Here is a 12,663-nt window from a genome sequence, read left to right as displayed (position 1 = left end):
TTCTCTGGTTTTCCAGAGAAATCCCAATTCTGTTTAATACAGCAGTTTTCAAATGAAAAATGTCAGTGTCTCCTACTACCAAGACCCCCTTGTTTCAGAGGTCCTCTCACAAAACAGTGTCCTGTGACTGTTCCTCTCACCCTCAAGGTTGTCCTGGACATTGTATTAAAATCCTAAACAAGTTTAAAACAAAAGTATCCTACCAAATACTTAATGTCTGGGGCAGAAAATTCACTTTCAGGAAAGCCTGTACATTCAACCTGAAGATGATCTTTTTTTATTTTCCTTTTCGTGATCCTGCAATACTATTTACCAAAAGCACGCTGCCTTTTTCAGATCCAAGTAGTCGATAAAGGGATAAATTGGGGGAAAACGAAATCTAACTACAGTCATAAACATTAATTCTAGAAAAGCTGAATTGCATGTGGTGAACATAATAAAAGTCCTAAGACAGTAATATGTCAGACAGAATAATCTGTGCGTCTGGTCGGTGTTTTATACATCTTCCACACAACATTGACTATTGCTGTACAGTACCTTATTTGATAAATACAGGAGATGGATAAAATCCAACAAATAAAATCTTAGATAATTTTATATTTTCTTATTTCGGTGCAAAATAATATTTCTAGAGATCAGATGCAATCAGATGCAAAGAGTTTTAAGATTTACTACTTCTGTTACTACGTGACAATTAGCCTTCAATAAAAATGATAAACTGTTTAATTTAATTACACATATTTTTATATTCACTCTCAGCCATTTCCCTTTCTTATAATTTTAAAAGTACTTGTCATCCTACATATTTATATAAATTTATGTATATATATTTACCTAACTATACGATGGGATTTTTTGCATAACTGTTATGAAATATGTTTAATTCAAAATTATCAAGATAACATTGAGCCCAGCATTTTGTGTAAGAAACAGAATTCCATTCTTATCCAGGACAATATGCAAATGGAATGCTGCAAAATCCCATTCTGTCAGAGAACAATTCAATCTTTCCTACTGACTCGTACTCATAAACCAGGAACATTTTACTTTTCAATACATCACATTTTATGCATCAAAAGAGACTTTAAAAATCTGCTGTCCATTATCAGCTGTAACAACATATTATTATCTAAAAGTATTTAAATTTTTAATTTATACAACTAGAGCACCAAACCAAAGAGATACAAAAACCTTCCCAAACAGTGTTGTCCCCATTCAGCACTTCACACCATTTAGCTTTATAAAGAGCTTTTTGGCGTGGCAACGTTCCTTTTGCTTTCCTTTTCTATTAAAAGGAAAGCAAACCCACATTATTTTCTAATGTCGTTTCTAAAATGACAATAACTTATTTCCAGCTGCCTCCAAGACATTAAAAGTAGGATTAAAAAACTTAAGAATTCCTATGGCAATTTTTTTAAAGTGTATTTTTTCTTCTGTTCTTTACTTCATCTGAAGAGCACATTAGTTTCTCACAACTAAAGTCAAGTTGGTCACAGCAAAACCCTGCAGGAAACAGGTTCCTCATGCTCACGAGGACAGAGGTTAGCAGCCATACAGAACCGTACAATGGTCCAGTAAGAATCAGAATGTCTGTTGGAGGAATATTGTGTTCTTACCCTTACTGTAGAGAGCCACTGGTGGTACAATTTGTCGCTACCTAGACAGAACCACAAAAACAAACAGGCTGTAACTCTACTAAATAGAAAACAAGCTACAAACATGAAATGTTAGCACTTAGCGGTTCTAGGAGCATGAACAGTTCAGAAGCAGAACAGGACAACCATCCTTTTCTTTTCATGGAAACACAACACAATAAAGTTGATAACGTACCTACAAATTTTCTTTTACTTGCTAAGAGGCATTTCTATTTTATCGACTTTGTCTTTCAGACATTTGAAAACACTAAGATTTTTTTTTTTAAGATTCCTAAAAGAAATTTGAGGTGTTTCCAGGTAAAGCCAAAGTTTTTCAGCATCCTCCATTGCAAGAACTCCGTTAGCTGTACTTTAGCCAACCAGTAAAGGTAAGGTTTTGTAAGAGTGAACAGACTTTGTCCAATCTAAAACACATTACTCAAACAAAGCTCTTGACAGAGGAAAGAACAAAAATTTAAAACACTTCAATCTGCAGGGATCATTGCAGCATCAGTTATTTAAGTGAGTAACCACAAAGACCCATTACATCATGATGGTCCACAAACAGTAAGTCAAGAACAATGTCTGAAATTGCTTTAAAGTACTATATTTCTTACCTGCATATTCTCCCATATTTATCTCTTCTTCAAAAACATCACTGAAGCCCTCGCCAGAGTTAAGAAGATCCAGACGGCCATCAATGAACTACATCAGCATTAAAAGAGCGTGTAAACAAGTCAATGATCCCATCCTTTATCTTTTCAGAAAGACTTTATTCTGCATTTGCTAGAGTAACCCCAATGTTCTAAATAGAATGAAAATACAACCAAAACTGGCAAAATATTTACCAGTGCAAAAGCTATGCTGCTCCACTAAAGAAACAGCATTCATGTGTTTGTCTATACATATATGTTTTAGATAAATAATATCATGTTTAACAGTAATATGCTTTCTGTACAAAGTTTACAGCAGATATATTCGGTCTAGCTATGCTCAGATCAAAACTGAGCACAGGGACCTTTAGGGGAAAAAAACACACACCTCTTAAAATACAGAAAGCCTTATCACCTGAATCTGAGAAAAGCCAGCAAGCAGGAATGAAGGTGCTGCCAGCTACAAGAATTTTCCTCATTATGTGGCTGACAGATCAAGGAATATAGGAACAGCCCTCAAAAAACCCCAGTTATATTGTCAAAGAATCTGCTTCTCCATTAGAGTAATTAAGCCAATACCTGCTTAAAGAGCTGGAGCTGAATGGCGTTCTGAAGAAACTGCCTCATGACAGCAGAACGATGGGACACAAATGTTTCTTCACAAAAAGTGATGGGTTCACCCTGTAGAGTTCAGAGCATTAAACACTGAAAAAGCTTGGTCTGAATCCATTTGAATCCACTGTCTCCATTTTATCTACTTCCCTTCCAAAATAAATAGATAAATAAAGTAGGCCCTACATAACACTGAGTAAACTGTAGTTTATTTCCAGGTTTCAATCATGTGACTGAGAAACAGGCTGGAAACTGGTAAACTGCATATCATCAAAATAAAACACATTTGCTTTATGCACATTTTGCTAATGCTGGTGAAGGAACTTTCATCATTCAGAATGGTAATTCTACTTAATGTCCCCAAAATACGACACAAGTCATCTGAATCTTGTATATTCTGCTTGCCTACCTCAGGAGACCCAGCCAGTTAACCTGCACAAACAAGTCAGGAATGTCCACTCTGTTCTCTCCCCAGTTCAGAAAGATTAGACTTTCATATATTGAATGAGTGAAATTTCCCTTTTTCCACAACCTTGTTGGCAAAAGACAGAAATTGTTTTGCAGCTCTACTTTTATCTTATTTTAATGAGTTATGTTAATGCTGAAGTCTGCTGTGCATCTGCCATAAGGGCACAAATTTCCTCCACACTTAAATCTACAAATTCTCAATGTAGCAAGCAAATGTATTCATTGAATTAAAAACAATAGAGTAACAAAGAATGATAAAATTATACTGCTGTATAATTAACATGGAGGCTTTTTCATACTCAAAATATATTTGGACTCTTCATCTGTCAAGTGTTCAAAATCAACATTATATAGCAAAAAACCTTAAAGCACCCCCTTCAAAAGGGTGGTATGTCATTCCATTTCTGAAAGCTTTTTGTATTAACCATCTCTTCTTACAATGTACAAGAATCCAAAATTTCTCCCATGGCCAGAGAAGAGTATGAACATTGTGGAAAGAACCACACCCTGCCAAGAGAAGCTTCCTCTGCTCCCCTGTACACCCAGCACCATGACACCAGCTTCTCCTCTTACCACCGAGCTACGTACCATTCCTGCAAACCCACACAGTGCTGCTGGGGGAGCCCAGTATTCCTGCAGCGTTAACATACTTCCTTCCCCAAAGTACTAATGATTGAGTTTGTTCATTAGGCTGATTAGACCTTTTGACTTCTTAAGAGACAATTCAGGCTCAACTGCTGCTAGATGACAGGAAAAACTTTAATCATCAAGGTCAAGCGTGAGCTTTTCAGCTTAGAATGCATTAGTACCTTCCACCCGCCATGACCTCCCGAAGGGTGAACACACTGGTGCTAACCCCCATCCACAGCTTCATTACAAAAAGACAAGCTGGACAATAAGACCATTTTCTTGACAGATTTAGTTAACTGTAAATTATAAAGCTAATCAGCTCGGCTTTTACTGACAGATGACATTATCCATGAGGGGACAGGCTAAGAAGCGCAGGTATTTTGTGAAATGAATGGTCTTGCTCACATAATAAAACAATTATAATAACTTGTCCTGATAAACCCATCAACTCCTGAACTTGCCGTTTCCAACAATTAGAATTTAGGCCTTGATTGGTCAACACCTTAAATATCAATTATTCCCCTCTCCAACTATAAATGTATAACAGAAGCTAAGATATGGCATTGCAAATGCTCTGTGTGCACAACACAACTCCAAGAGGAACCTGATTTGATCTGTAATATTAGATAATTCACATCTATTTCAAGATTTAATCACAAAATTATTTTTAATACAAAAATTTATACATTTCAAAGACATTTAATCTGCCATGTTAACACAAGAGAAGTAACTTTAAAATATAAGACTAAGATTTAAGACTCCCAGATGCATTGAAAAAACAGGTGCTTTTTCTTTACGCCTTTGCAAATCTCCCTTTATATGAATATTTTATATTCATATGGCATAACGAAGTTCATCAGGGCTGCTATCTCATGACCCTTTAAAAAGCTGAAAAGTTTCAGCCCACATCTGATCTGTTGCCAGCCCTATTTTTAAATTAGAATTCTGTTACATTCTAAAATAATGTTTAAAACTACTTAAGGCAGCAAATGAAAAAAGAAAGGAGTCTAGGACTTATTTCAGACTGTTCTAGAATTTCACGAAACGTGCTGTTGTATTTTAAGAAGCCATAGTGCAAATTGAAAGGTAAAGCCTGATTTTGATTAGCTACGCTGTAACAAACGTCACCATGATCCCCCATCTTTCAAGGAAATCACTTTTCCTCAGAAAGAAAAACTTCCTTTCAGAAAAGGGTCCAGAACCTCGTGCAGACAGTTACTGTCAGTGAGAGAATTGTCCAACACACCGTACTCGCAGCCAGGCCAGCTAACTGGGTACGGCAATAACTTTCACAGTGATTATAAAGGACTAAAAATACGTGGGACAGAAGACAGCAGAGATTAGAGAAGGACCTGGAGGGAGGAACAGAGGCAAACACAAATGATACTTCTGGAAAGACACGCAGGTGCTAAGACAACTCATGGAAGTCGAACTATTCCCCCTCCTGCAGGAGATGGGAAACCAACGTGTGCATCAGGATAACGGGGCTTTAAAGCCAGCATGTGACTGCTGGAGAAAACATTAAGATGATAAAGGCAGGGTTCAAACTGGGTCAACAGTGAGAGTCTTTTGCACAAGCAAAGATTTCACAAAACTTGATTCTAAGGGTAAAAAAAAATAAAATAACAACCCAAACCTGAAGACTTTGTTTAGACAACCCTAAAAGTTATGCCATGGAAGATATACGTAATCTCTTCTGCATTATCATGGTCAGCATGTGGTGCAGGGTAATGAATTTTGTGCTGCTGTATGCATGCCTTTAAACCATGTGGGTGCTCTTTCAAAGCCTCTCTAATAAATACACAAGCCATTAGAGCTGCTCTGTAAACCAGCCGCAAAATGAAAAAATGTGGGTGGAATTTAAAGGTGCAGAACAAGATGCCAATGTGACAGTCTACAAGCTGTAAGTCTGGTGTCAATATACTGTGCAGCAAAACCCCAAATACACAGCGAGAACAATGGCATGCAAGAGATTCATATATCACTCTTTTATTACTACCTAGATGTTGCAAATAACCACATCCTTTACTAAAACTGGTTATTTTGCAAATGACAAAGTAAAGCCTGTAGGGATATTCTAGGAATCATCATCCTTAATTCCATCCAGAATTACAATGAAACTAAGATAGAAGAACGATCTTACTGATCTGGATATATATGTCAATGTCAGATACAACAGCAACCAAAGGCAAGCAACTGCTCTGCAGACCTTTCAAGAATTGTGATTACAATGTCAAGGAAAGATTAGCTCATCACAGCTGAAGAAGGATCATCACTCAGCCAGCAGGATTCCATAAAGAAAATCTGAAATTGGTGACAGACAACTGATAGGACATTGGCTCGTTCAGCTTGTAATTGCAACGACAAATAACCTCCCCACAACCAGTACGTACGTGCAGCACAGGAAAGCTCTTTGCATCTGCCTCAGTCATAATGGAATCAAGAAAGCACAGATCAAATACTCTGCATTAGGCAAATGATACCACAGCTTTATTAGCATTTCAAGATGCTGCTCAGGAACAAAGAAATCATGTGCTCAGAGATGTAACCACACTTCTAAAGAAAACTAAATTAAGACTGGTCAAAAAGAGACTACCAGTTCTGATAAATTAGTATTGCTAAGTGTAATCTTGAAAAGCATTTTAAAACCATGCATTTACCAATGCAGACTGTACTGTCCAAACACTTACTGTCTCATGTAGCTGTCTCACATAAATGCCCATTTCCATTACCAGTCCAATTTCAGACTTTTTTCCACGTTCCTCACTAGGGTTTATGACCTCTGGTAGAGATACATCAAGAGTAAATATCCCTACCACTTTTTCTTTTTTTTTTAATATATTTACAGTATCTATGCTGTTTATACATAGTTTTAATAAGATTTAAAGTATCAAACAAAATGGGCCATTCCTCTAAATTCTCAACCCTTGCAATTGCTGGTGAATTGGAATTTGACAGCTGTCATTCTTCTGCATGGGATCTGATAACTCCTGTAATAAGTTGTAATAATATCACTGAAGGAGAAATAAAAGGGAGAAAGGCGACTGTCAAAAAAGTCAGTCGAATCACTGACACCAACCATAACACTTAATCACATCAACATCCCCTTCAAAACGTCACGTGTCAAAACTTAGCTCATACCTGTGCTGTGGCCCACGGCTCTACGCGCACACCAAGCTGTACTCAGCTACACAGGGGTTACCCTTACGAGAGCCTGGGAGCTGGTACAAACAGTCCTTGACAGACAAATCAAAGGAGGCGAGACAGACACGTTCTGCAGCACACAAAATACCTTAAACAACGTGCTTCCCCAAACTCCTAACTTGGACATGGCTTAAATAGTCACAGAAGTGCTTTTTCGGATTGTACTACGGAGCAGCAGAACAAACCTCGCACTGACAAAAGAGAACAGGAAAAGACTGCAAAAACGTAGAGCTGTTTGTGGTTACTGGCTGTAACCCAGATTTCTCATTTCAGAATTGTACCTTGTAAGCATTCTCAGAATTCTTACATAGTTCCCTTTATAAAACTAGATACCAACTGGAGCTCTGAGTTAGACTGCAGGAACAAAAGCAGACTCATACCAACAAAAACGTTCTTGACCAAAACCCAAATAAAAGCGTCCTCAGAAAGGACATGTATGTTTCCTACAACCACTGAAGGTATCATTCATATTTACCAGCAGGCTGCCAACTAGGATGAAGCAATTTATACACACAACTCAACTTTAAGTGTGAAATTATAACATGCAGATATACAGACTTCCTCAAAATCTCTTCTAACGCTGTAATTAGAACTCTGTGGCCTGTGCTCCTTTTAGAGCCCTAGTAATACATGTCTTATTATAATACAATGCATTATTAAGCTGCAATCAATTCTACAACATCCAAAATGCCTTCAGATCAAAAAGCTTTAGGTGGATTAAAATTACTATGAAACTTTTGTAGGAAAAATACAAGGTAAGATTTATTTGCATTAAAACACTGTAAGACAACAGCTCAGATATGATAGATTCAGTGCAAGTTCCACAACACCCCTTGACACGTTAATTCAGACGGTAACATCCAACACCATTACGGGATCTGACAACCTTTACACAAAAACAACTTCAAATAAAAGATAAAACTAACAAAAAATGTGTAACTGGAAAAAAAAATACATCACATAGCAATGTTTTTGTTTCTCTTTTCAAACCCTTTTAGTTTATTAGGATACCTGACATTTTCATGTTAGACCAAGTAAAATGACACATACTCATGTTCACAAATAATGAAACTACTTTACTCTAATAAAGCAAGCCACCTTTCCAAGTGTTTATACGGCTAATTCAAGCCACTGCCTGCCCTGGTTTCTGAATCACCTGCATCAGGCAGCCACTTTCTATCCCTAAGCAACTGACACAGCCTCGTGTCTCTAGAACCCAAGCAACAAACCTGGAAGATAAAGTGCAAAGAAGCCAGCAAGAAAGCATTTAGGGCAGGGGAGAGGGGGGAGAAGGGAGGGGGGGGGGGCAGAAAAAAAATCACCATTTCACAGATCAAGAATAGAGGCATGAAAATAATAAGTAACTTGTACACGGTCACAAAAGTCTCTGGCAGAGCCAGGGAAAAGAACCGAAATTTCTTTAATCCCTGCTCAGTACCTTAAGTACAAGGCTATTCTTCCTCTTCCTACTTGATATTGTGTCAATGCATGAGTGTAGGTGTTGAAAGACTAACAAAAGAGAAGTAATAGCACGGTATTATGAGCTGAGAAACCTAATCTTTATCAGATACAGCAAATCTCTATGATGCTGCCTGCACTAGGAACTCTCTCTTTGTCCTGAATATGCTTTAAATTACTGGTATAATGTGTACTGTATATTGTTCCACTCTTATATTTATTCCACAAAAACCCCTGTGGCCTGCATGCGATTTTATCATTAGCTGGCAAGATAATTTCAGGGCCTAGTTCTGCAATCATTCCATGAGCAATACTCCCATTGAAGCTAGTATGTTCTGCATGCAAAGCAGCTATCAATTCAGGTGCCCTGTAACAAAAAGGCCTTTTTCTATTTTAACTATTGTGGAACAGTAGTGACAATACAAAAAAGGAGAAAAATTACAGTGCAATTCTTTATATGAGTTATTTTATACTATGACAAAATATAAAAGCGTGCTTGGAAACACAATCTACACAAAGTATTTCCTATGAGATAAATGACAAGCTTTTCTTTTGTTTCATTTATTAAAAGTCAACAGAATACAAAATATTTTATTAAAATATGAAAAAAAAAAATCTCTGCAAACCCATACAGGATTGGCCAGATTTAGAAATGACCAATATGCCTAAAGGTCACAAATGTTAATATTTTGCTTTCTTTTGATTTGATACATGTAAAAAGCCAAAACTCATCCAAAGCGATGAAGCTTCCAGGATTCACCAAAGTAAATAAGTTGAAAATGTTTTTGTGCAAGAGGTATACAACTCCTTTGTATCGTGATGCCCAAAACCACATTGAATAAAACTTCTATTTTCAAGTTAGAAATATTTTAATATAATATTTAGATGTAATAGAGATGCAGAAGGAGAATAAACTGTTTTTAACTTCACTAAAGCAATGTGAGAGAAGCTTTAGTCATAAAGGTAGGCCATAAAATCCCATTCTCTTAGCTAAGCAACAAAATCCCTGTCTCTATAAATAAAATGGATATAATGGAATTAAACTTTAAATTTTCACTGAGTTAGAGACATCTACTCTCTGGTATACACAAGATACAAGATAATATGATGTGCAATGCCACCTCCTTCATATAATATCTGGCAATATTACTATAATAGGACTCACTGAGGTTTGATTTGTCATCATGTTATGCCACTTGATAATTTGGTGTGGAAGCCTCAACTACTGCCATGAAAAAACACAGCTAGAAAAGAAGTCACTTTAGAGAAGGAATTTATCACGTCCCCTGGGAGAGCTAATCAAAGGCACTGGATTAGGAACGCTGGAAAAAGGTTTCACTCCTTTCTGTGAGTCACGTAACGGTCTCTGGGGAAACCTAAGCGGTCAATGATTAATATATAAATGCATCCACACATATGCTTGCTATGGTTATTTATCATGTATGTGAGATTATAAATCAGTAACTTATGTCATTAGACTCTTAAAGATACAACAGCATCCATTCCTGGGAACAACTGGAACTCGCCACACCAAAGACACTTGCCTCTACATTGCTCGTTACAGAGCGTTAGTATGTTCTGTGTCTGCCCAGGCAACTTGCTGGGAAAGAACAAAAAAAATCAAGCCCCCAACCACTCAAGATGCTTCTCCTCACAGGTGGAAAAAAGCAAAGTAAAGCATTTCCCTTTTAAAATAAATAAGAACTCTTCATTCTCCTTTTACCATTTATTCACTCTCTGCTTGTCAGAAAGGCTCAGGTTTTACCACATGAGAAGGCAAGACACAGGAAGAGCCACATTAGTAAAAAAACTGTACTACTTTTTCAATTACTTTTAACAGAGCTCCTCAATCATTGGTACTAAATGAAGCCCTTTCCCTGTCTCACAATAGGTTGAGGATCCTGCCATATTAGAAAGTACCATTTTTTATGTTAGGCTTGATTTTATTTCCCCAGGCTCTCCTCTACAACAGCTCACTTCTTGCAGTTCTTACTCAAACACTTTAAAAAAAAAAAAAAAGAAAAAAAGAAATCCCATCTCTGAAAGACTGAGAATGCTGTGTCTTGCAAGCATTTATTGCAAGGTATGCAGGATGTCTCAGTCCCCCAATTCCTTCCTGGTATAGTCATAAAGTTGCATCCAGTGTGAGGACGAAAAAAAAAGCAGATTTTTCCTTTCACCGCTTCTCCCACAGGTTTTGCTCAATCCAGGATGAAGCAACCGACGGGAATTTGTTCTGCATTCCTGCGAACCTACGGCTCACACACACCCCAGCCCAGCTTTGCAGCAAGTGTAATTATTTAGCATTTGGCTGCATAACTCCTCCCAACTCCCATTATATCAGCTACACATTTTTGACACGGAAACCATGCAAAATTTCTGAACTCTTTTGTGAGGGGGGAAAATGCCATCTAATTAGACCACATGTGCAGAGAAGCATCTGGCTCAGAGCGCAGCAGTTTACACAGTTCCTTGAGTTGTCGTGGAGACAAGCACATGACCCGCTCCGAGCTGAAACTCTGGGGCACGGGTCCAGATGCACTTCTAACGTATTCTGACAGAGAGCAGATGGGCAGATATTTGCTGGGCTAAAAATGCCAACTCTGCTCCCCTCCAGACCCACATGCCCTCAATGATAATTTTTATCTTGTAAAAGTCCTTCTCATCTGCCCTGGAAGCTCAGGCTCTCTCACCTAGGACACACAACTAAACCTGCCAAGATTTCAATCAGAAGACTCCACAAACTTCAATCCCATTTATGTAACAGCACTAACAATTGACAAAACATTACCCAAATATCTGAAAAAACACTCACTTTGATGCTTTATTTTGGCATTCAATCCAAACTGCATTCATGGAAAAATGCACATGAATTTCTGTGATTCACACGGTGCATTATTACGTCTTGGCTGGTGAGGCTCGATGCTGTTTTAATTATTAATAAAGCAAAACATACTTTGCTCTACATATTCATAAGAATTGCTGATAATGATGTCTATTATTGCAGTGACCTCACAGCTTTGAGACGTTATTTTCAGTTTCTTAATGTTCTTTCAGCTGTGACTACATCTTTTCTGTTCCAAATTACTTTTTAACTTTAATGCTTTAGTTCAACTCAGCTCAGCATTCTGCTAAGAACATCTTCAAGGGAAACAAAGTTGACTAAAACCTAACAATCTCACAACTTTGGTTGAAAAGCCCTATCACTCTATATAGGCAAAGCCTTGCGGGAGGCACACCATCTTCTATTCATTTTAGAAGATGAATTTCCAGGGAAAAAAAAATTCCTTGTCTCAAACTCCGTCAGAAAGCACCACAACTTGTGCCCACAGTTGCCTGCAGACTCTGAGCATCCTATAGCCCAAGATTTTCTCTGCGATTGCTTCACCTGCTGCAATGACGGGCCAGAAGCGGCGAAAGCCAGGGGAAAGCATGAAGCAACAGTAAAAGAGAACACTGGCCACCTGCTTCCTCCAGCTCCCAGCAAGCTGACCGCTCCGCAGACTCCATTACAGCCTTTCCAGCGCCACGGAGCATCTACAGCTGGATGCCAGATACTTTCACAGGAGGCATTTCCCCCAAAAATTCAAGCAAGCTGGCTACTGTGGAAAAAGTTACTAAATAACCAACAAAGTATTTGCACTGAGAAATTAGCATTTTGAACTTTCCCTGTTAAAAACTAGGATAAGCACTGGCTTGAGCTGCCTTCAGAGCTAATTTGGTAAGTGTACATACACATTTGCTCTACCTGGGCACAATGGCTTCGACCCAAAGGCACGTGTAAAAATGTTACATAGCTAATTTAGCATTAAAACAAATAAACAATAAAAGAAACACAATGTTATCAAATTGCAAGCAATTTAAACACTAGAGTGTAGCAGATATTTACCAATAATTGCTATAGCTAAGAATCACACCAGAACTCTTCATCAGCTCAGTTATTGTCTGCTACATTGATTACGACATGCGTATTTTCCAATATTTTAATTTTAGCAGTACAGAAG

At 37.8% G+C, this 12,663-nt stretch overlaps 1 protein-coding gene across 12 annotated transcripts in view; it reads right to left on the bottom strand.

Moving 5' to 3' along the window:
- The window catches only part of DENND1A (DENN domain containing 1A), a 182,240-nt gene that overhangs the window by 36,300 nt on the left and 133,277 nt on the right, over window positions 1-12,663 (bottom strand). For all 12 annotated transcript variants that reach the window (XM_068413818.1, XM_068413823.1, XM_068413819.1 and 9 more), the window contains 3 exons: window positions 2,867-2,968; window positions 2,252-2,339; window positions 1,617-1,657 (listed from right to left, as the gene is read on the bottom strand). In XM_068413818.1, coding sequence (XP_068269919.1) covers window positions 1,617-1,657; window positions 2,252-2,339; window positions 2,867-2,968 — 231 coding nt within the window. The remainder of the gene's footprint in view (window positions 1-1,616; window positions 1,658-2,251; window positions 2,340-2,866; window positions 2,969-12,663) is intronic.

Source organism: Nyctibius grandis, chromosome 16 (genome assembly GCF_013368605.1).
Source record: "Nyctibius grandis isolate bNycGra1 chromosome 16, bNycGra1.pri, whole genome shotgun sequence".
In the NCBI taxonomy this organism is placed as follows: Eukaryota; Metazoa; Chordata; class Aves; order Nyctibiiformes; family Nyctibiidae; genus Nyctibius; species Nyctibius grandis.
The sequence above is the reverse complement of the archived record's forward strand: the minus strand, read 5'-3'. Positions and strand labels throughout refer to the sequence as shown.